The sequence below is a fragment of the Mangifera indica genome, chromosome 8, assembly GCF_011075055.1.
Source record: "Mangifera indica cultivar Alphonso chromosome 8, CATAS_Mindica_2.1, whole genome shotgun sequence".
Classification (NCBI taxonomy): domain Eukaryota; kingdom Viridiplantae; phylum Streptophyta; class Magnoliopsida; order Sapindales; family Anacardiaceae; genus Mangifera; species Mangifera indica.
In genome coordinates, this window is record NC_058144.1 from 9,769,176 (window position 1) to 9,790,898 (window position 21,723).

Below are 21,723 nucleotides of genomic sequence, written 5' to 3' on the forward strand. Positions count from 1 at the left end.
CAGCCCTAACTTTAAGTGGAAAAGCTTAAGTTAAATTAAATTTTCATTAACCCCTTAAATCCTAAATGCCTGGAGACTTATAAGTTGGGCCTCCTTTCATCATGATTTGGGCCCAGAATTATTATTCAATTTAACTTGCCCGAACAACGTCGTCGTTTCCATCCATCAGCCTCGTGCTCTTGCCACAATCTTCCGAACACAACTAAGCTTTGCAGAGGGCTCCAAACATGTCGACAGAATCATCTTTCCTCTCTCAGTTTACTGTCAAAAGGTTCAAATCCCTAAACATACATTGTTATTTACTATCCCTGTCTCTCTTTTTGCTTGGTGGATAAATATATAAATATATATTATATCGTTAGAATTTTACGAAAAAGAAAAAAATAATCTTTGCTGTCGTTGAAGCCACTGTAGTTGTTCCTTGAACCAATCTGGAACGAAGAGACCGGCATGGGCACGCCCCAAATTAGTTAATTTGCAGAGAGGTCCTTCTAGAAGTGAAAATTTATCAACAAGGGCATGCTTTAGAGCTGCAGTTGGTGATAAAGACGGTGTGATCATTGTTGACCATGGTTCGCGTCGTAGAGAATCCAACCTCATGCTAAGTGAGCTCTAAACTTCTCTGTCATACCCTTTTGGCTGTTGCACTGATAATTTTAGCCTTGATGGTTTTTCAGTATTGAATTTGACGTGTTTCATTACTTAGCTTATTATTAAGGGCTATTTTTTTTCAATTTATTGAATTTCAGATGAATTTGTAGTCATGTTTAGAGGCAAAACTGGGTATCCAATTGTAGAGCCTGCACATATGGTATTCTTTCTTCAACTCTTTTCTTTTTGCAGGGTTTTTGGGTTGCTGAAAATATGAAGAGATGCTAATGTTTAAGTATTAGAACTAGAGAATTTTGGAGAGGGAATAATTAAATAAGATAATTTATGATAAATTTTGTTATTGGGGCGGTAAGACAGTTGAAAAAAAGGAACTAAAAAATGTAGGATATAAATTACATATAAGATAGTTCCATGGAGGTTGTGCCTGTTGGTCACACTGTAGCTCTGCCTATGCTTGTGTAGTACACAGTAGTTCTTTTGGCTGCAAGAGATGAGAATCTTAGCTTTCTTCTTGTTTCTTCTATTTTGTTCTGATCTAAATAGGAGTTGGCAGAGCCATCAATAAAAGATGCATTTGGCTTGTGTGTTCAACAAGGAGCAAGTCGGGTGGTTGTGAGCCCATTTTTTCTCTTTCCTGGACGACATTGGCACAAGGTAGTTCTTTCTAATTATTTTGAGTAACTTGACTATGATTTTATTCTCACTATTGGTGACTGTAGTGTGTTGCATGTTAAAATGCATTACTTTTGTGCTATTCTACAGGATATACCTTCCTTGACTGCTGAAGCTGCAAAGGAGCACCCAGGTGTTTCATATATGGTTACTGCACCTCTTGGTTTGCATGAGCTACTAGTGGTATGTAATGTCTGTATTTTCTTTTGGATTGCTACTGTGAACTGTGGAGTCCATGTTTCTGAAGCTTGCATATTCAGTGCTAAAATTTCTTTGCCCTATGTAAATTGATGTTACAACACATCAATGCTTTGCATATCATTCACAGAGATGGGAATATTTCAAAATGTTCCTGATTATGGACAATACACCCAGGCCAATTTAATAGCTTGTGCTTTTTACCTTGCTCACTTCTAATAATCATTTTTAAACAGAAAATTTCCTCTGATTTTAATTTTCTGTTGCATTTAGAGTCCTTTTACTCAGATTTGCAGTTTGGCACTCTTGGAAATGGTCTTGATTAATAATTATATATAGATGAAGTTGAGTGAAATATACACAACAACACACATACGTGCTTTCTTACTTAAGTTGTTCGCATTGCAGGATGTTGTGAATGACAGACTGAATCATTGCTTAAGCCATGTAGCAGGGGATGCAGATGAGTGTGCAGCTTGTGCCGGTACAAACAAGTGCAGGCTCTATGGGTATGCGATGATTTAAAATTTGACTTTAGTAGAAGTACCTTCTAAGATTAATGCATAGTTATATGCCATTAGCTGAAGCAATAATGTAATGTTGTAAGTTGGATGATGTACTTTAGTAATTTTATTACTTTTGGCGATAATGGTTCTGTGCAATGATAGTTAGCAAGTTCAAGCCTGATGTGACTTATTCTTTGCAGAGTTGGCTCTTAGACAGTGAAGCTGAATAAAAAATATGGTGACTAGAGTCTTAAGAGTGTTGACATTGAGTGTAATAATTTGAATGTATTCACTTAATCTCATGTCATCTTGATCTTCCTCCTCAGCATGTCACATTCAAATGGCCAGCAGACACTGTTTAAGGAACTTTTGGTGCCTTTTGCTTCCCCTACCTAACGCTGAAAAATCTGGGCACCTTGAAAAATTAGTGTAGCATTTTTCTTGCATATACAGTGATCCCAGTCTAAGCTAACCAAGAGAGAACTAATCTGGAAGCCTCAATTGCTAATTTTGGCGGCCAGCAGTTGGTTAATGGAGGTGTGATGGCTGATCCTCTGGAAAACATTTTACTTTTGGATATCTATCCTTATTACCTTCCTTTTTGTACTGAAATCCTGTGTAATCTGCTTCTCTGACTTCTATTTTTATTGTACTGTTAAAAAAAATTGTTTGATTTAATGTTACATAAATTTGTATTTGTATTGTTACTTACTGGTTAAAGGCTCATTTACAATTACAGGCGGCATTTTATATAAAATTTCTGGTTTACCAATGTACTCCTACTAGCCTCTTGATCTTCCTAGATTAATCGTGAAATTTCCTTCAAAATTAAGAGAAATAGATACTCTATATAGAACCTGAATGTTTCAAACTTAGTTATGGATTCTTTTTCTGTATCACTGGTCTAGAGGAACTGAAGCTTGAAGAGATCTTATACTTTCATGGTAAAAGTTTGCAATGAAAACTTGCATCGATTTTACGTTTATCAACTTTATCATCATCAGGCCATATTCTGGGGTATATCCATATATACGTGTGTTGTACTAATCAATGTCTATAGTATGTATGCACAAACTATTTTTTTCATATGCTTCATAACTTGCATACATTAGCCTTATTAGCCACATTAAATGTCTGCCCTTGATGTCTTTTCGCTTCTTGGGGATGACAATTTCTTCGGCATTCCTACCTGGCTTGCAGATTTATTTCTTCCTCTACATGTTTGGTTGAATAAATTGCTTGAAGAAATTCCAGATTCTGGAGAAACTCTCCCTTTCAAGCTTCTTACTAGCATTAACTTGAGCATCTGCTTGAGCGGTTGTTTCCTTTTCAACAGCAAGCAAGAGAAGTGAAAGGACCTGTTGGTCTGCAATGCCAGGATGATACTTCTTCTGCAACTTCCTATAAAGCCTCTTTTAATTTCTTGCCCATTTGCATCAAGTGAAACTCCCAACAACTCATATCGTAGTAGTTATTTTATTTTCTTGCTCTTTCTCCTACCCATTTACGGCATCTTATTACTCTGCATTTCTTCCTCCGTCTTCAGAGCAACACTCAACCAATCAAGAGTTTCACAATTGAAGCTCACATTATCACAAACTTATATTACAATTTCATATATACACTAAAATGTCAATCTTAACTTGAGTTGGGGCTCATTTTTATTCAAATTAAAACCATAAACTTGGGCAGTGTAGCTTTGGGCACTGAAACATGATAACTCTAAGCCATAGAAGTTGGCATATACTTGCTGCCAGAGTTCTTGAGTATTCTTCAATCCCACCGAGGATTCAATCTTAACAAGATGATAAAATTCAATGCCAGCAGCTGGAACAAAACGATGTCGTATGGTAAAACCGGAAGCTCAACTATCCGAATAAACGACAACGTTTTATGGTCGTCGTTTACATCATTAAAAAAAAAAAAAAACAAAACCAATAAACATCTCCTACACAAGCTAGTTTACATCATAAGCAATCTTCATGAAGTAATACATTTGTTAAAAGAATTTTACTGAAAGAATGTACAAATGAGAGTAATACATTTGTTTCATTGAAATCTTTCCCTACTGGAGCAGGAGGTACTGTAATTCGGCTGAATCTGGATCCGAGGAAGGAGCACAAAACATGCCACCCCACTGAGGAAAGTAGATGAGGCTTAGGGGGAGAGTGCAAACAATCATCATAAGTCCCATTAGTGAAATGCTCGTCTGCTTAGAATATTCTGAGCCGGAAAAAAACAGTGTCTGGGTGACAACTGCCCCTACTGTCCCGCCGCTCCCAGTCATCCCCGATATCACCCCCAGTGACCTGCATCCGTACAAAAACACACCACAGGTTAGTCAAAATTATTATTTGTTAACGGAGACTGTTAAATTACAGCTCATTCCGTTATGAGGACAGATGTGACCTCAATACGGTGTCGCTGTAGGATACACGTGTCAACCAGTAAAGAGCTTTTGCGACCGTCTTGCCGGCATTTTAAAGTTCAGTTGTAACTGAAATTCTAAACTCAGCTCACCTTTTGGAAACGAAAGGAACGACGCCAAACGTGAGGCCTGAAGCGGCTTGAACAAACACTGAAAACACACAAAGGACAACAATAGAACTCCACAGCGAGTTAACTCGTCCGAGTAACACACACAGAAACCCAGCCGCTGTCTGCACCACCCACAACCCCCACAGTCTCCCTCTCATCCCGAATTTCCTCCCCATCGTGTCCGACACCACCCCGCCCATCGGCCGCGAAAACCAATTGGCCAACCCAAAACTCGCCGCAATCGTTCCGGCCACCTGAAGATTTACATTAAACCTGTCATAAAAATACTGCGCTATAATGTTATCAATCGTCAACTCCACCCCGAAACTGTATCCGTACGTTAAAGCCAGTATCCACCCTCTGTAATTCTTCAACCCGTTGAAAAGAACGTAGAGAAAGTTATCATCTTCTCCTTTAGAGTTTTTTCTTGCTTTCTTGAAGTCTTTGTAGTTACCGGATGGCAGGTCTTGGCCGTAAATTAAGACTAATATGGCCGTTAAAACTTGGAACATTGAAGGCACGATAAAAGCGAGACGCCAAGCAGTGAATAACGGCACGTTGAAGTAGGAGATAGCTGTGAATATGAGAGGCATGACAAACTGCGCCAGCCCGGTGCCCATGTTGGCCCAGCCGGCAGAGACTCCGTTGGCGAGGCCGACGACGCAGCCGGAGAACATGGAGCTCATCCAGAACTGGTTGGCTACAAAGTTCGCCAGAGAAAACCCCACAAGAAAGCGAATGAGAATGAAGGAGTTTGGTGAAGAGACTAAAGAGGTTGCTAAAATGATCGGTGCCGTGAGGAGAGAGAGCGTGACGGAAGCTATGCGAGGGCCCACCATGTCACAGACGGGTCCCATGGCGAGGCGGGAGAAGATGGAGCCCAGGAAGGAGGCGATGCCGGCGGCGCCAATGTCGGCTTGGGAGAGTTTAAGATCTTCACGGATGATGGGAATGAGTGGAGGGATGGAGAAGGTGGAGAAGAAACAAGAGAAGAGAGAGAGCCATGAAAGGTGGAAGGCAAGCATGTGGGGAGAAGATAGTGAAAATGGATGAAACTGAGTTGCTTTGTTATCAGAATCAACTGGAATGTTGAATGGAGGAATTGCTTTTCTTGGAGATGGAGGAGCTTCCATGGCTACAAAATTATGGGAATAATTTCAGAGATTTAAGGTTTGTTTTGAACTTTCCCTCAGGAAAGTTCAAAGTGTATAAAATGAACACTGTATTCTTTAACAAAGGCAGTAAAATTATAAACTTTTATATTAAAAAAAAAAGGCTATTGGGTTTTATTTGAATTAATTTTCTCATGTGATGATCATTTATAATGTTGATTAAGAGGGTTTTAGTTTGAATGAAAACTGATTATTGGTAATTAGTTTCTGCATTTGCATAATTTAATCAAGTCTCTTAATTTGATTAGATATTTCCATATAAAGAAGACCAGAAACGAACCAGCTTCAACAGAAAATTTAAAAAAAAAAAACGATTTTATTTGAAAATAAAATGGCATTTTCTGGTCTGGATATGTTGTCATCTCATTCGCCAGTTAGTACTTTGGTTTACCTTGACTTCATAATTGTCGCTTGTAATATACACTGGTTTGATAATATTTTTTTGTTTTTTTGCCACTGGACTATACCTTATCCAAAGAATCATTTTATTTCAAGTTCACATCTCTAATTTTAAAAATTTTATTTATCTACTCATGAATAGATAAAATTAATAGAATTTTAATTTTTTAAAATTTTATTTTCTTTTTTCCCTTAAACCCTAAAAATTAATTATTTCTCTCATAAACTAAATTTTAAAAAATAATTTTTTTCTCCTAAGGTTTAGTTTTCAATACCCAGTGCTATCATCAACGATGAAGATTCTTCGATATAACATTATACTCTGAAGGGCTCTCTCCCCTTCTCTAGACGCCTGATCTTGTCTTCATCTTTTTAGACGAGGAGCTTCGTTTTCAAAAAAAGCTCTTTGTTAGCCAATATTCCAGAGGAGGGCAAAGAGACTATTAGAGCATGATGACACTTCGGAGAATCTTCATCGCCAACGATGAGCCAAATTTGACGTCGGAAATTGAAAACTAAACCCTTGAGGGGGGAATGCCATTTTTTTAAACTTGATTTAAAGGTAAATTTAGTTTTTAGGGTTTTGAGAGAGAGATAGAAAAAAGATTTAATTTTAATTTATTTTTAATATTATAGATGAAAAAACGATTTTACCCTTAAAACTAATAGACTTAATCTCCTATAAATGAGTGTTTAAGATTTTTATAGTTAAAGATCGAAAACTTGAAATAAAATGATACTTTAGATAGAAAATAGTCTTTTGATCTTTTTTTTTTAAATAATTTGTATCACGGTTATAGATAATAATTAAACATAGATTTTTTTTTTTTAATTTTTAAATTTTATCAATTTTATAAATTATTGATTAATTAATTATATGATAATATTATTACTATTTTTGAGAGATGAATTTCCCATTTCTAAATACAAAAATTAACTCGAATTATTTTGTATTATATGAAAAATCATTTTGTGTAAGAAGACAATAATCTTTTCTTCTTCTCCTAAGTTAAAAAAAGATGAAACCCAATTTATAATTGTGTTTGTGAGGAGGGTTTTGTAGTAATTAGGTGGCGTGGTTGATAGCTAGGCTGCTAAATTTCTAACTTTTAGTAGTGATGGTAATATCTGGGCTAGGTTTTTTGTGGATCTTTTAACTTCATTCCCACCATTGTTATTCTTATTATTTCTGAGGTAGACTTAACATCCAACCATCGAAGAATATTGGGGTGATGAATAGCGATGTGATTGTAATTATATTACAAAAAGTTGGCCAAAAGACTTATTGCGGCCTATTTTCAAATACACACTTATGAAATTTAGAAAATTAAAATATCCATTTATAGGTCATTTTTTATTTGATAAAATTAAAGATAAAATTGTTATTTTATTAGTAATATTAATAAAATATATAATTTAATCTTATTTTTTCCTCAAGGTTTTAAAAACTGATATTTTACTTTAGACCTTAACTTTGAAAAGTAACTCTTCCCCCTTATGTATAGGGTTTTCTTCTCTCTGATAATGGCGACGATGGTCACTATTTTGTTCCTCCATTCTCTCTTTGTCATCGCCGCTGACTTCAATGACAAGCAATAAAGCTTTGGCCAACGACGAATCGAAGACAAAGAATCGACTCCATACCGTCAAATTGATTCTCTAGAACTATCAAATTTCTGTCGAATTGGCTCTAGATCCGTCATGTTTTTGTTGACTCTTCATTGATTCCAAATGTGGCTATCAATTCCAACTGACGAAGCCGAATTAATGACCTCGTTGATTCATTAAGACAAGATAATTCATCTTCATCCAGATAAAGACTCGTCTTCTCCAACAAAGATGAGTTTGGAAGAAGGGAGAGAAATGGCTAGTGGGTGTCGGTTGTCGGAGAGGGAGAGGTTTTGTTAAAAAATCGAAACCTTAGGGGGAAAAGTGAATTTTTCTAAATTTAATCTTAAAGAAAATTATTAATTTTTCACACTAATAAGAGAAAATAATATAAATTTTTATGGTTTAAAGATAAAATAACGATTTTACCTCTTATAACTAATAATTTTAGTTAAGTTTAATAAACTATAAGTAAACGTTTGGTGTTTTAAAACTCTACGGGTGTGTGTTTAAAAATGCACTAAAACTTAATTAGGAATAAGTCTTTTGGCCATAAAGTTTGATATCAATTTGGTTGGTAGTAGGTGTTGGCGTCTTCTAGCTTAAAATGACAGGTATAGATTGTTTATTTATTTTTATTTTTTTTAAAGCAAACATTGTATCAAGGGATATTGAATTTTTTACCCCAAAATAGGCTTACCTATATATTTATATCATACTTTTTATAACTTAAATATTTTTATCATTTTATCTATTGGAATACTTAAACTATCCTTGTCTTCAATCTTTTAAAGATTCATGTGAAATATAATTTATTATTGTTTAATTTTGTGATTTAATATTGTTATATTGTTTAATATTATTATAATTTAGTTGAATTATTGATTATTAAAACTAGGAATGAGTTGACAAAAATTTAAGTTTGGATAAAAAAAATAAACAAACAACAAGTTGGGCTTGGTTCGTACACTAGAGAGGACAAACCCTTGGTTTGGACACGTTATCATCATCTAGAGGATGATTTGTTTAGACAACACTTTCATCGTTCAGATGAAGGGTTTTGTTTGGATTCGAATCCAAACAAAATCCAATCAGAGGGAAGGGGCATCAAACGAAGATAAGGCATCGGAGGGAAAACCATCGTCGAGAGGGAGAAAGCGGTTATTGTTCGCTAGGAAATTTGAAAAGGGGGAAATGCTACTTTTCAACGCTTAATTTTATGAGGGGACATATTAGTTTTTTAAACTAAAAAGAGAAAATGTTATAAATTTTTTGGATTTAAGGATAAATGATGATTTTATCTTTTTTTTTAATAAAAAATTTTAACAGAAATTAATCAATAAATAGATATTTGAATTTTTTAATTATCATGGATATATTTTTGGGGTTACGTTAAAACTTGGGTGGGAAATAGTCATTTGCCCTTGAAAATATGAAAGCTTTCATTACCTATGAGAAAGTCTAATATGCCCTTGACCATCTAGTTTTAGATAACTCTTGTCAGACTTAAGGATGATTTTATTTGTGGAAAATTATTGTGTGAGTCTTATAAATATTCCAAATCGAGTGCAACATAATATATTTATTATCCCATTTATTATTCAAGATTGTGGGACAACTGGACAATGTAACTAACTTAACTACCTCTCAGAAGATGAAAAATGCATGGAGAGCTCTCTTCAGTACCAGCACAAACTTCAATTCTCACATACAAACATGCGTTTCCCTCTTAAATAACTTCACAAACCACAACTTGGTCACTCAAGGAAGTGCCCTCCATGCACATGTACTAAAAACAGGTGCTTTCAAAGAGCGATTTGTGGCTGTTAAGCTGCTGATAATGTATCTTACAAATAGAAGAACTCGTGAAGCTAACGAGGTTGTAAAGGAGTTTAACGGGTTTGATATTGTTGTCCATAACTGTTTGATTAGTGCTAATATTCAATGGGGAAATCTTGACCAAGCTCAAAGGTTATTCGATGAAATGCCTGAAAGAAATGAGTTCTCTTGGACGGCTTTGATTTCTGGTTATATGAGACATGGACGAGTTGAAGAATCGATTTGGTACTTTGAGAGGAACCCATTTCAGAATGTGATTTCTTGGACTGCCGCTATTAGTGGATTTGTTCAAAATGGGTATAGTTTTGAAGCTTTGAAGCTTTTCTTGAAGCTACTTGAATCTGGGGTTAATCCGAATGCGGTTACTTTTTCTTCTATCCTTAGAGCTTGTACAGTGTTTGGTGATTTTCAGTTGGGGATGTGTATTTTTGGATTAACTGTTAAGGCTGGATTTGAAGGGAATATATCAGTTTCAAATTCTTTGATTAGTTTATGTGTGAAGATGGGTAAAATTGATTTGGCTAGAAGGGCGTTTGATCAGATGGAGAAGAAAGATGTTGTTTCTTGGACTGCAATACTAGATATGTATGTTAAGAAGGGAGAGTTGGGAGAAGCACGTAGAATATTTAATGAGATGCCGGAAAGAAATGAAGTTTCTTGGAGTGCTATGATTGCAAGATATAGTCAGAGTGGCTATCCTGAAGAGGCTTTGAAACTCTTTCGCCAAATGGTGCAAGATGCTTTTAAACCAAATACCTCGTGTTTCTCTACTGTTCTTTGTGCTTTGGCTAGTTTAAAGGCTTTACAACTTGGAATGAACATACATGCCCATGTAGTGAAAATTGGAGTTGATGGTGATGTTTTCATTTGTAGCTCTCTTATTGAATTGTACAGTACATGCGGTGAAACTAAAGATGGACGATTAGTGTTTGACTGGATTGTGGCAAAAACTGTGGTTTCATGGAATACTATGATTAGCGGTTACAGTCTGAATGGCCAAATGGAAGAAGCCAAGGAGTTGTTTGATCATATGCCCATGCGAAATGATATCTCTTGGAGTGCCATAATTTCTGGTTATTTAGAACATAAACAATTTGACAAGGTGTTTGAAATATTTAATGAGATGCTTTTGTCAGGTGAAATTCCAAATAAGTCCACTTTCACAAGTGTGCTTTCTGCTTCTGCCAGCATGGCCTCATTAGAGAAAGGGAAGGACCTTCATGGTAAAGTTGTTAAACTTGGGCTTCAGTATGACGTTTTTGTAGGAACTGCACTCACTGATATGTATGCAAAATCTGGGGATATTGAGAGCTCTAAGCAGGTGTTTGATAGAATGCCCAAAAAGGATGAAATCACTTGGACTGTGATGATTCAAGGACTTGCAGAAAGTGGTTTTGCAGAGGAAGCTCTTACTTTGTTCGAGGAAATGGAGAAAACGTCTGTTGCTCCAAGTGAGCTCATGCTATTATCAGTTCTATTTGCTTGTTCTCATTCTGGTTTAGTTGATAAAGGACTTAAATACTTCAACTCAATGGAGACTGTTTATCAAATAAAGCCTAGGGGAACGCATTATACTTGTGTGGTAGATATGCTATCGAGGTCGGGACGCCTCTCTGAAGCTGAAAATTTTATTAACTCTATGCCATTTCAACCTGAATCCAATTCATGGGCAGCTCTTTTAAGTGGTTGTAAGACTTATAAAAATGAAGAGATAGCTGAGAGAATGGCTAAAAGGCTTTGGCAACTGACACAGAAAAACCCAGCAGGATATGTCTTGTTGTCAAATATTTATGCTTCAGCAGGCAGATGGACTGATGTTATGAATATAAGGAAGTTAATGAACAAGAAAGGACTGAAGAAGAGTGGAGGGTGTAGTTGGGTTGAAGTGAGAAATCAAATCCATTCCTTCTCTTCTGAAGACGGAACACACTCTCAATCAACTGAACTTTATCAAATTTTGGAGCTTTTAACGTCAGAAATGTTTGTTTGTGAGAATCCAACATCAATTAAAGTATGACATTTTAGGACAGATCAAAGAAGCCAGATTTTCAATGAGATGTTTATATAATGTTATCATACTCCAGGTCAAAACTCATGCTTTGGATATTAGAGGAGGTTGCTTCTGGGCTGTTTATGAGGTAGACCAAAACTCATATCCCAAATTTTAGCTTCAATCTTGAAGTAAATAATTCTGTGTTTATAGTTACAGCAAATAGACTGTTTTCAAGTTCTAACGGAGTTGCCTCTGACTTCCCTGGTTCATTTCAAAATCTTTGATGTCCTTGATTTTGTTGGATCAAATAATTTTCTTGAATTTTTACTTAAAGGTACCTTGATAAGCCCGCATTGCGGAATGCTTTATGAATGTATAATCATCCCATCTCTATCGCTTTCAGCATTGTTGTCGATTCTTTTTAAGAAGTTAGATTGTATTAAAATTGGAAGAGAGACTATTATTAGATATACAATTGAGAGTAAGCTTCACCTGCAAGATGAAAGGAAGTTTCTGTATAGTCGGAAATTTAGGAGGGTGAGTTTGCTGGAAGTTTTGGATTGTAAGTCTCCTTAAGGTCTATTCTGCTCCCTCGAATTCATTATGAAGTTCACTTTCTTCATATGGCAGCAAGATTCTGAAGGAGAATATACATATTTCTTCTGAAATCTGCAAGAAGACATTTGTGAAGCTTGGAGTGGGAAATTATAGTAAATCCAAATTTCTGCTTCAAATTCTGTGGTTTCAATATTTTAGCAACTCCATTCATTCTTCTTTATGTATAATTTTACATTATTTCTATCCGGACAAGTGGTAGAAACACATTCATCAATATATTTGAAGTGTTTGGGGATATTGTTTACTTGAACGATGACTACTTTTGTGCTTTCAGGGTGCGGAGAAATACTTCCAATCGTCTCACCCTGTTGATATGTGAGACTGTACAACAATTATATGTGTTAAATATATGTAAAATGAGGTAGAATAAGTAAGAATTGAAACATTTTGATAATTTTCTTGTGATTTATTTCTAAAATTGTATTCTAAATACAACTGTTGATAACTTTAAATGGTTTATATAATTTAAATATATAAATAATATATCATTATATAATTTAATAATTTTAAATTAAATATAAATAATACTTTATTTATTTACCTATACTGTGTATTGAATATGTACACCGGTGGCATTACTTAGATTAGTGTAATTCCTTACTTGATTTCCCGCCAAAAGAATACCTCTCGGAAGCTATGACTATAAATATCGACCGATTCGATTTTATTGGTCTCATCTTTGAGTTTCTCTCGGTATCATATTTCAGAGTTTCAAGCTTTCAATTCTCTCTCTCAACTCTCAAGGTTCTTATCTTTAAGCTTTCGATTCTCTCTCAAGGTTCCTTTCTATTTGTGAACTTATATATTCATCTTCGACCGAGATTTTCTGTTATCGTAGGAATCTAGCGTATCAACAGAGTTCCTCGAACAAACTGTAATCATTTTTAACAAAATTGATGAAATTGTGAGTAGACTGAGTGTCTGAGAGAAACTAAGGTTTCCATTTGTGCTTGTTGCGACGATCTCTAGTCAGTTTTAGTTTTCCTTTTTTTGCACATAATTGTTGCCTAGGTACATAAATGGTGAGACTCGTATGAGTTTAAATAATCTGCAAAGATTTGGCAATTTCTTTCTTCTTTTTGTACTTTTATAAACAGTAAGATGTATTATGTGAAGTTTGTTTTTTCTGTGGTTATTTGTTAGTGATTTTTGTTAATAAGCTTGTTGTGTTAAATAATATTATAGAATTTTATCGGATCGATGATCTGTTAAAAAATTGCAATGAATGGATTCCTCGACTTGCTGGTCAGTGGTTTAAGTCTTTCAAAATCTTTATATTTGCTGTTATTTATATTTGGTTGTCAGTGTGAAGAAGCCAGTTCATTCTGATGGATCCATACACATTGAAGTCCGTGCTAGATTTGCCTGAACTTTTTCGCTCAGCTTTTAATTTCAGGTACAATTTCTGCTAGTTAGGATTCATCAAATTGATACCATAATCTGCACGTTGGCTATTCTTGTAGCTTTTGTGTTCATTTAATTTGGTTCAGATTCAGATAGTCGCCTATTTCTGTACTTTGTCATATTTATTTGAAAATGTAAGAATATGTTGTTGAATTGTCATTATGCAAAGCGAATCAAGAAAATTTGCCCCTTCTTTGGTTATGTAATCTGTTTTGCACAGTTTCATGTCATCATTTTGATCAGTGCTGGATTTCCTCAATATGTTGGTATCAGTCATACTCATTGTGTTTTCATTTTGTGTACTTGCAGATATTTTAATTCCCTACAGAGTGAATGCTTTTCTATTTGTTTCTACTCTGATGTAAATATGGTTGTCTCGGCACCAACTGGAAGTGGCAAAACAGTGCTCTTCGAGCTGTGCATTCTGAGGCTTCTCTCAAGGTTCATCTCTGAGGGGAGATTTGTTCACAGAAAGGGAACCCTTAAAACGGTAAGTCCAAAATGCAGTATGCTATTGGCAAAATTCTAAACATTTATTTTACGACCAGATAATTCATGAGGGTATAATTCTCCCAACTTCCTTTTTTAAAAGAACCACAGATACCTGTGTTGATGCTGTTTTCATCTTTCTCTTCTAAAAACTGTGGCATATAATTACTTTTGGTGTTCCATTTTCTTTCTTCCTCCAGATTTCTGGATTATAGTTTCATAGTAATTTGGGTAGTTGATGCACAATCATTTCATAGAGCAGCAACTTAAAATTAAGTGGACTCTTGATGCCATTGGACCTGCTTTATCAAGACTGAATAACATATATTTCAAATAAGCTTATTGTTTCTGCCTTTGCATTTATCTGCCTGAAGATCTATATAGCCCCATCCAAAGCATTAGTACAGGAGAAGCTCCGGGAGTGGGGCCAGAAGTTTGGATCATGGGGTATAAACTGTTTGGAGCTGACAGGTGACAATGAATATTACAACACAAGGAACATACTAGAAGCGGACATTATCCTAACTACTCCAGAGGTGAGTACTCTTATTCACGTTATAGAGAAATGCAAATGATTTTATACTAAATACTTTCTATAAATAGAAATATTTTGACTTCAACTATTTAAAAAATCTTCTAACTACTGGATCATTTTCACGTTCATCTCTATCTTGGACTACCTTTTGGTATCATGTCCATAATTTTTTCACTGCGTTTACCAGATTCATATAGCACTGTCAACTTGAACCAAGTCATTTGTACTGATTGTTTCACTTGTGGCTGTGGAGATTACAATATTCATCCCTCTTCATGTGTGCATGTTTGTGTGTATTAAATTCCTTCAATTACTGATTGTTGTTGGAGCATGGCAAAATTGGATATCCTTCCTTCGTAGAAATTCGATGCAGTAACACGATATCGCATAAAGGATGGTGGCCTAAGCTTTTTCAGTGACATTGCACTTCTACTTATTGATGAAGTCCACCTATTGAATGATCCACGTGGAGCAGCTCTGGAGGCAATAATTAGTAGAATAAAAATGATTGCACGTAAGCCTGAGATGAAATCATGTCCTCTGGGTAGTGTCCGCTTTCTGGCTGTGTCAGCCACAATTCCAAACATTGAGGACCTTGGTAAATATGCATTCACTCTCTTGCTCATTTTAAGGGGTTAATATAGTAATTTAATTTTGTATACTCCAACTGATGACAAGTGATTATAAATTTACTAACTGCATATTAACAAGTCCAGCGGAATGGCTTGATGTCCCTGTTGAAGGAATTAAAAGGTACCCTTGTAGTTAGTAAATGATATATTTTCTCTACTTCATTGATTTTGTTGGTTGTTTCCATCTGGCTTTTCCGATGTTTAACCAGGTTTGGAGAAGAGATGAGGCCGGTAAAGTTATCTACAAAAGTCTTTGGTATATGCGCATATCTCTTCAATGTTTTATACAAAACATGCTTTTCTCTGCTTAAGCCTGACTGTCTATTGGTTTAGGATAATATGGACTAAAGTGTAGACTTTAAGCATTCAATTCCACTTATCAAATGATTCTCTTTATTTTATCTAATACAACTTAAATGCATGCATTAGGAGAAAATATATTATTCAGAGTTTACTTTGCATGGTTTTATGTATGTGGTAATTTCAAGATCTATAATGAAATGGACAGATCATTCTTTCTTGTATCTTTTACTCTTTTCAGTTTTATTACTATTACCAATAAATTATTTTTATGCAGGTTATGCCCCAGCAAAAAATGATTTTCTATTTGAGAAGGCAAGTTCTTGATTCTCAAATTTAATTTCTTTAATTGTAGTAGTTTTTTTGGTTAAATAATAGAGCATCTTCTCATTTTACCGATTCCAATTATTTATTTCATTGTGCAGCGTCTTCAAAACTACATTTTTGGTAAGTAGGGACTACTAGCTTCTTATTTAAGTCTTTTGATTAATTATTATATGTCCTTGATTTTAAGAATTACCAACCAAAAGAATCAAGAAAATTTATGTATTCATAAAATTTTTTGACAGATATTCTGATGCAATATTCGAGAGGAAAATCTGCTCTGGTTTTTTGTTCAACTAGAAAAGGAGCACAAGAAGCTGCACAGCAACTCACACAGACAGCAATGAGCTTTGGTTATTCAAATCCATTTATTAGAGACCGTGAACAGCAGGAGAGGCTAAGAGAAGCTTCTCTATCATGTAGTGACAAACAAATGCAATCTTATATCCTATATGGAGGTTTAGAGTGTTTTTTTTTTCTTTGATAATCTTCTCATGATGTTGAAATTGTTGCTTTTGCTTCCTTTACTTAATCAGTGATCATGCAAATTTCATTTTTGCAGTTGGTTACCACAATGGTGGACTTTGCTTGAAAGATCGCAGCCTCATTGAAGGACTTTTTCTTAAGGGAGATATTCAAATTCTGTGCACAACAAATACTCTTGCTCATGGAATTAACCTACCAGCACATACAGTAGTAATAAAATCAACACAGCACTTGTATGTCAAACTGTTTGTCACAGCATCTGTTAGTAAAACTAAAAGATAAGACCCTTAAATAAAGGCGTTTTTTACAACGCGCCATTGTCATTTACCAAAATTTGTCTTTTCTGCAGCAACAAGGAAAAATGTCTTTACATGGAATATGACCGATCCACCATACTGCAGGTGTGCGAAATGATTCAGTATACTTTGTAACAATAATTTGTATGAAATTGAATTTGCTTTTAGAAGATTCCGCTAAACATGTATGATGTCAAATCATGTATCTCTTTCATTGATGAGGAGGATATTTCTGCAAAGAGGGTGCTGTTTGAAGATATGTGAGGGGGTGAAATGGAATGGGCATGCATTCACACTCAGAATAATCATTTGGCACCAAAAAAGAAAGAGAGAGAAGATAGAAAAATGCTTTTAATAACTGCATGCATACCTGTTTTCTTCGATGCTCAAGCTTATTGTGTATTATATCCAAAGTTATTCAACTTAACGCAGATGTGTGGAAGGGCAGGGCGGCCACCCTTCAATGACACAGGAACTGTAATAATAATGACAAGAAGAGATACTGTAACTAATAGTTCCCTCTCTCCCACCTTTTCTATGACATTTTTTTCATGTATCTTTTCTGTCTTTCGGTCACTCCTGTTTGTTTATTTCTGATTTCAGCTTCTTTGATTTTACACATGACCCCAGGTTCATCTGTATGAGAATCTCTTGAATGGATGTGAAATGGTGGAATCCCAGTATGCTTATATATCTATATTGTATTACTATTCAGTTTCTTGGTTACATTTTATTTGGAAAGTTATGCTTGTCAACTAATTAGGTGGTCTATATTTCTTGCTACTGTAGGTTGCTTTCATGTTTGACAGAACACTTGACTGCAGAAATTGTTCAACTGACGGTTTCTGATATTACACGGGCAATTGAATGGATGAAGTGCTCATATTTGTATGTGAGAATGAAAAAGGCATGTATTTACGGATTTCTTAGGCTATCACATGAAGACATTTGTGTCCAGCTAATTAATTTTCTGAATCTTTTATGAATAAACAGAACCCTCAAAATTATGCAGTTAGGAAAGTGATTTCCAAAGACCGTATAGAGAAGCACATCCAAGGTACTTTAATCACACACTAGTAGAATTATTATGCTGTCTTTTTCCTTACTGTTTATAAATGTCTTGTCATTAGAACTCTGTGTTCAAAAAGTTAATGAGTTGTCAAGCCATCAAATGATCTGGGCCGATGAAGATGGTTTCCTCTTGAAACCGCTAGGTAATCTAAACTCATAAAAAGCAGTTTAGCAGTTTTGATGGACACAAAGTATCATTAAGCTCTGATAATAGTTGTTTCCATGTTTTCAGAGCCTGGAAGATTGATGACCAAATACTATTTGAAATTCAATACAATGAAGCACATTATGCAGGCCCAAGTAAACTGCAGTTTAGAAGATGGCCTCCATGTTATATGTCACGCTGAAGAGATTGCTTGTATGTGTACTCGTGAAACAGTTTTTTTTTGCACTCAATTGTCACAAGTTAAATTACGTGAGCCATGAATTTTTGATTTACTGATAATGAAGGGATACAACTTAGGCGTAATGAGAAGAAGCTTTTAAATGACGTAAACATCGACAAAGATGGCCAGCTTCGCTTTCACATTAATGGTGATAAAGGGAAGCGGAAAAAGCGTATTCAAACCAGAGAAGAGAAGATATTTGTTCTCGCAAATGATTGCTTGACTGGGGATCCTTCCGTTCATGATTTATCTCTGACTCAGGTTTCACAACAACAGAAGTTTCAGTACATTGGTTTTCTTGTAATTTTCTTGAAGCTTGAGTGATGAATGATGAACTGCCTGTGCTTGCCAAAGGACACGAATGCTATTTGCACAACCGGGTGCAGAATTGCTAAGTGCATGAAAGAGTACTTCATATACAAAAAGAATTACAGAGGAGCTGTAAACTCCACCGTTCTTGCTAAATCGTTATATCAAAAACTCTGGGATGACAGTCCATATTTGCTGAAACAATTATCTGGGATTGGAATGGTGACCGCAAAGGTTTTCTTCACTGACAGATTTGTTGCTAATGTAAGAATTATGATTCCTAAGATTTGAAGTTAAATAAATATGCTTCTGTTTTTCACTGCTCTGTTCAGGCTCTACTCTCAATGGGAGTCAAATCATTTGAAACACTAGCTGAAGCTGATCCGAGAAGGATAGAAATAGTTACTGGTAGAAAATATCCATTTGGAAACCATATCAAGGAGTCTCTACTGGCTTTACCTCCAAAAGTTGATGTAAAGGTTGGAGAAGAAAAATGCCAGGCACAAGGAATGTCCAAGCTGGTAGTAATATTGACTAGGCTATCACAGTCTGAACAGTCTACCAAACGACATTATGCTGACATGGTATGTTGGCTGGAATGTATCCACTACCTTTCTTCAAACCTCAGTGATATCAATTATAATGCAATATAAATACATTACTGATATTTTTTTGGTTCCATTATTCTTACTACTATTTGCAGATTGTTGGTACAGAAGAGGATAATCTGATTCTCTTTCACGAAAAAATAAGGTTCTGGGCACATATTCTTTTGTGTTAATTATTTTGCATAGAAGCATGAAAATTTTAAGCATATGACTAAGGAGTTTCTGCTAAACAGATGTCTTATATACTTACATGCCTGATTTTGCACTGGAAAAGATGCTGATTTGCTTGAATGGATTTTGTTAGTATAAACTGTGACTCTCCTTGGTTTGTGCTTACTACTATGTGCTATTCCATGCTTCCTACATCATTAACACAATGTTTGACTCTATCTATATTGGCTGCAGCAGAGTTGATGAGTTCTCCAGGTAATATTCAAGCTTAGATTCAATTTTCTTCTTTGTATTAATAACTCAAAAATTAAAGCATAGCTTTGCTGAATATATTTACACATGATTGAACTCGAGAACAATTTTTACTTGGATCTAGAAATTATTCATATACTGACTTTGTGAAAGCAAGGCCCTAAAACTGCAATGTTCAACTCTGCCTATTTGGTTACAGTTATTGGAAAACTTTTACAACAATTATTAGTACATAAAATTTCAAGTTTGTGATGACAAGGCAGACTTCATTTCTGTAGTAAAATACATCAGGAAAAATTAGCTCAGGTTGCTGGTTCTATAGCATATAGTTCATCAGCTGTTCCATTTGGATGACAATGTCTCAATTTTGCCATGCATGATTCAAAATTGATGTGGTTGGTTTTCTTTGCAGCCCCTACAGCATTTCGGTTTTCCCACCATATCCCCATCAAGGGAAGCTGACTGTTAAAGCTGACCTTATTTTTGAAGAATACAGTTAAGCTTCTTTCAATAAATGTCTAATTTCCACAATTCATCTGAGTTTCTAAGTTTTATATTGTGTTTTTTATTCAGTTGGTATTGATATACACCAGAAACTACAACTGGTTAAGGAGAATAATTCACCTGTGAATCACAAACGTGGAAATAAGAAGCCTTCCTTTATTCCTCCACCCAAGGAAGTATGTGTAGAAGAAGAAGAAAATAAAGCCACAATCCAAAAACTGCACCAGAAGCTTAACGATGAAAGGATTGATAGTTCAATGTGAGTCTTTCTTCTGATCTGTAGATCTTCAACCTTTTTCATTAATAATTAAGTCATTTAGTTTTCCATCTCAGGCCCAGTTTCAACCTTCTGGATGAGGAGTTTGGAGAAGGTATAGCTTACGTGATTATATACATTCCATTTTTTTTTATTTTCTTTAATATTTTTCCCAGCAATGCACCACTTCTACCTTGAATTGCAGTAGGTAAGGCAGCTAGTGAATCTGAAGAGGATGATTGCAAAATCATATCTGAGGAAACAATATTTAAACACATACGTGATAAAGCCAAGAATTTCCCTGTCTTGACTGCATCAAAGGTTGCCCATTCTTCATCAACAGAGCCACCTTTGATTCTCACAAAAAAGCGCTCTCGTGAGAAGCACCTTGAACTCTCTGATGTCTTAGATGTCCCAGAAGAAACAGAGATAAACAAATTTCCGCAAATGACTCCAAAGTGCCATTTTTCTGCTGGAAGCTTGGGAACCATAAACCTCGTGGATAAGTCAGGTGCGTTTTTTACTAGATGAAAAGAATTTAATTATCATTTGCTGCTTATTGTTTGGAGATCTTAATTTTTTACTATTCGTTATTCAAGGTGGGCTTCTATCTCACCAGGAAGATGGCATTTTGAAGACTTTAACTGAGGACACAATCTTTGATCACATACGGAAAAAGTCTAAGAATTTTCCAATATGCAACTTCAATCTATCAAGCACTACGGAGTCTAAGCCGCTGATTCAAACAAATGAAGACTCTTCGGAGAATCAGTCCGAGTTTCGCAGTGGTGCTTCTGAGATACTGTATGCAAATTCCATGATCACCAATAAAAATAAGACATCATGTACGAAAATGCTGTCCTTTGATATTTCAATGATGAAGAGCAACATGCGATTTGGAGAACCAGGAAACAAGATGGAGGTTACCAAGACGCAAAAGCATTCTCCAAGTGCATCAGGAAGGCAGTGCTCTCCATTGGCACCAACAGAGAGAAGCAAAGATGCACATTCATTTCTTGGGTTTAAGAGTGTCTTTTCATTTCTCTAGCATCTCTCAAACATGTAATGAGAATAATAGATGTTTGTTTCAATTCAAAGTTTTATTAGTATGCATTCAGCTTGAATTTTCTCTCTGGATTTTCATTCATAATTACCAAGAACACCCAATTCCATTTTAAGTGATAATTGTGTTTGTATGCGTGTTTTTTTTCAAGAACTGTATCTATGTTAGTGACCACAGATGTTTCTATGATATCCAAAAGGCCAAAGGACTTATTCCCACCCAATGTGTACTGTTATCTTAAGTTTTTCTATGTTAACTTTGAAAATTCTATTTACGTATTTATAAACAGTTAAAATTAACGGAACTCTAACCTCTTAAAATTTTATCTTTTTTTTCCCCCTAAACACTAAAAACTAAATATTTCTCTGCTAGGCCAAGTTTTAAAAATTAGCATTCCCCCCCAAGGGTTTAGTTTTCAATCTCTGGTGTCAAATCTGACGTCATTGCCAGCGAAAAAGCTTTCCTAATGCATCACCATGCTT

At 35.3% G+C, this 21,723-nt stretch overlaps 4 protein-coding genes across 12 annotated transcripts; 3 read left to right on the forward strand and 1 right to left on the reverse strand.

Annotated features, from left to right (window-relative positions):
- Window positions 1-115: 115 nt before the first annotated feature.
- Window positions 116-2,695, forward strand: LOC123222760 (sirohydrochlorin ferrochelatase, chloroplastic). Of its 4 annotated transcripts, XM_044645706.1 has the most exons (8): window positions 116-271; window positions 406-605; window positions 750-811; window positions 1,156-1,266; window positions 1,375-1,467; window positions 1,891-1,991; window positions 2,189-2,226; window positions 2,315-2,695. In XM_044645706.1, the coding sequence occupies exons 1-7, from the start codon at window positions 228-230 to the stop codon at window positions 2,199-2,201; spliced, it is 624 nt and encodes a 207-aa protein (XP_044501641.1). In that variant the 5' UTR covers window positions 116-227; the 3' UTR covers window positions 2,202-2,226; window positions 2,315-2,695. The 4 variants fall into 4 exon arrangements, with proteins under 4 accessions (XP_044501641.1, XP_044501640.1, XP_044501638.1 ...); XM_044645705.1 differs by having other exon boundaries at window positions 2,189-2,695; XM_044645703.1 differs by lacking the exon at window positions 2,189-2,226.
- Window positions 2,696-3,054: 359 nt separating this feature from the next.
- Window positions 3,055-5,752, reverse strand: LOC123223050 (high affinity nitrate transporter 2.7-like). Its single transcript, XM_044646111.1, has 2 exons — window positions 4,509-5,752; window positions 3,055-4,297 (listed from the first exon to the last, which is right to left on the reverse strand). Exons 1-2 carry the CDS (start codon window positions 5,657-5,659, stop codon window positions 4,054-4,056), a joined length of 1,395 nt encoding a protein of 464 aa, XP_044502046.1. The 5' UTR covers window positions 5,660-5,752; the 3' UTR covers window positions 3,055-4,053.
- A 3,506-nt stretch (window positions 5,753-9,258) lies between these two features.
- LOC123222313 (pentatricopeptide repeat-containing protein At2g13600-like) lies at window positions 9,259-12,549 on the forward strand. The gene has a single exon (XM_044645004.1). It carries the CDS (start codon window positions 9,360-9,362, stop codon window positions 11,559-11,561), a length of 2,202 nt encoding a protein of 733 aa, XP_044500939.1. The 5' UTR covers window positions 9,259-9,359; the 3' UTR covers window positions 11,562-12,549.
- Window positions 12,550-12,764: 215 nt separating this feature from the next.
- LOC123222311 (DExH-box ATP-dependent RNA helicase DExH17) lies at window positions 12,765-21,363 on the forward strand. Of its 6 annotated transcripts, XM_044645003.1 has the most exons (28): window positions 12,765-12,899; window positions 13,461-13,551; window positions 13,869-14,049; window positions 14,423-14,584; window positions 14,944-15,181; window positions 15,300-15,336; window positions 15,425-15,471; window positions 15,793-15,830; window positions 15,941-15,962; window positions 16,085-16,297; window positions 16,402-16,558; window positions 16,675-16,726; window positions 17,054-17,125; window positions 17,252-17,301; window positions 17,411-17,528; window positions 17,615-17,678; window positions 17,752-17,835; window positions 17,925-18,050; window positions 18,143-18,339; window positions 18,433-18,621; window positions 18,720-18,971; window positions 19,091-19,140; window positions 19,401-19,421; window positions 19,831-19,913; window positions 19,992-20,181; window positions 20,256-20,293; window positions 20,387-20,689; window positions 20,778-21,363. In XM_044645003.1, the coding sequence occupies exons 2-28, from the start codon at window positions 13,484-13,486 to the stop codon at window positions 21,224-21,226; spliced, it is 3,501 nt and encodes a 1,166-aa protein (XP_044500938.1). In that variant the 5' UTR covers window positions 12,765-12,899; window positions 13,461-13,483; the 3' UTR covers window positions 21,227-21,363. The 6 variants fall into 6 exon arrangements, with proteins under 6 accessions (XP_044500938.1, XP_044500933.1, XP_044500934.1 ...); XM_044644998.1 differs by lacking the exons at window positions 12,765-12,899; window positions 13,461-13,551; window positions 13,869-14,049; window positions 14,423-14,584 and having other exon boundaries at window positions 14,648-15,181; window positions 19,404-19,421; window positions 20,384-20,689; XM_044644999.1 differs by lacking the exons at window positions 12,765-12,899; window positions 13,461-13,551; window positions 13,869-14,049; window positions 14,423-14,584 and having other exon boundaries at window positions 14,648-15,181; window positions 19,404-19,421.
- Window positions 21,364-21,723: the final 360 nt, after the last annotated feature.

What these genes read in the sequence shown, in the direction of transcription:
- LOC123222760 (XM_044645703.1), top strand. Translation starts at nt 228, where the DNA reads ATGTCGACAGAATCATCTTTCCTCTCTCAGTTTACTGTCAAAAG. An exon ending in GTTTGCATGAGCTACTAGTG is followed by an intron (nt 1,468 to 1,890) that starts GTATGTAATGTC and finishes TTCGCATTGCAG; the next exon opens with GATGTTGTGAATGACAGACT. An exon ending in AACAAGTGCAGGCTCTATGG is followed by an intron (nt 1,992 to 2,314) that starts GTATGCGATGAT and finishes CTTCCTCCTCAG; the next exon opens with CATGTCACATTCAAATGGCC.
- LOC123222313 (XM_044645004.1), top strand. Translation starts at nt 9,360, where the DNA reads ATGAAAAATGCATGGAGAGCTCTCTTCAGTACCAGCACAAACTTCAAT.
- LOC123222311 (XM_044645003.1), top strand. Translation starts at nt 13,484, where the DNA reads ATGGATCCATACACATTGAAGTCCGTGCTAGATTTGCCTGAACTTTTT. An exon ending in CGCTCAGCTTTTAATTTCAG is followed by an intron (nt 13,552 to 13,868) that starts GTACAATTTCTG and finishes GTGTACTTGCAG; the next exon opens with ATATTTTAATTCCCTACAGA. An exon ending in AAACCTCGTGGATAAGTCAG is followed by an intron (nt 20,690 to 20,777) that starts GTGCGTTTTTTA and finishes TCGTTATTCAAG; the next exon opens with GTGGGCTTCTATCTCACCAG.
- LOC123223050 (XM_044646111.1), bottom strand. Translation starts at nt 5,659, where the DNA reads ATGGAAGCTCCTCCATCTCCAAGAAAAGCAATTCCTCCATTCAACATT. An exon ending in GTTCCTTTCGTTTCCAAAAG is followed by an intron (nt 4,298 to 4,508) that starts GTGAGCTGAGTT and finishes GTACGGATGCAG; the next exon opens with GTCACTGGGGGTGATATCGG.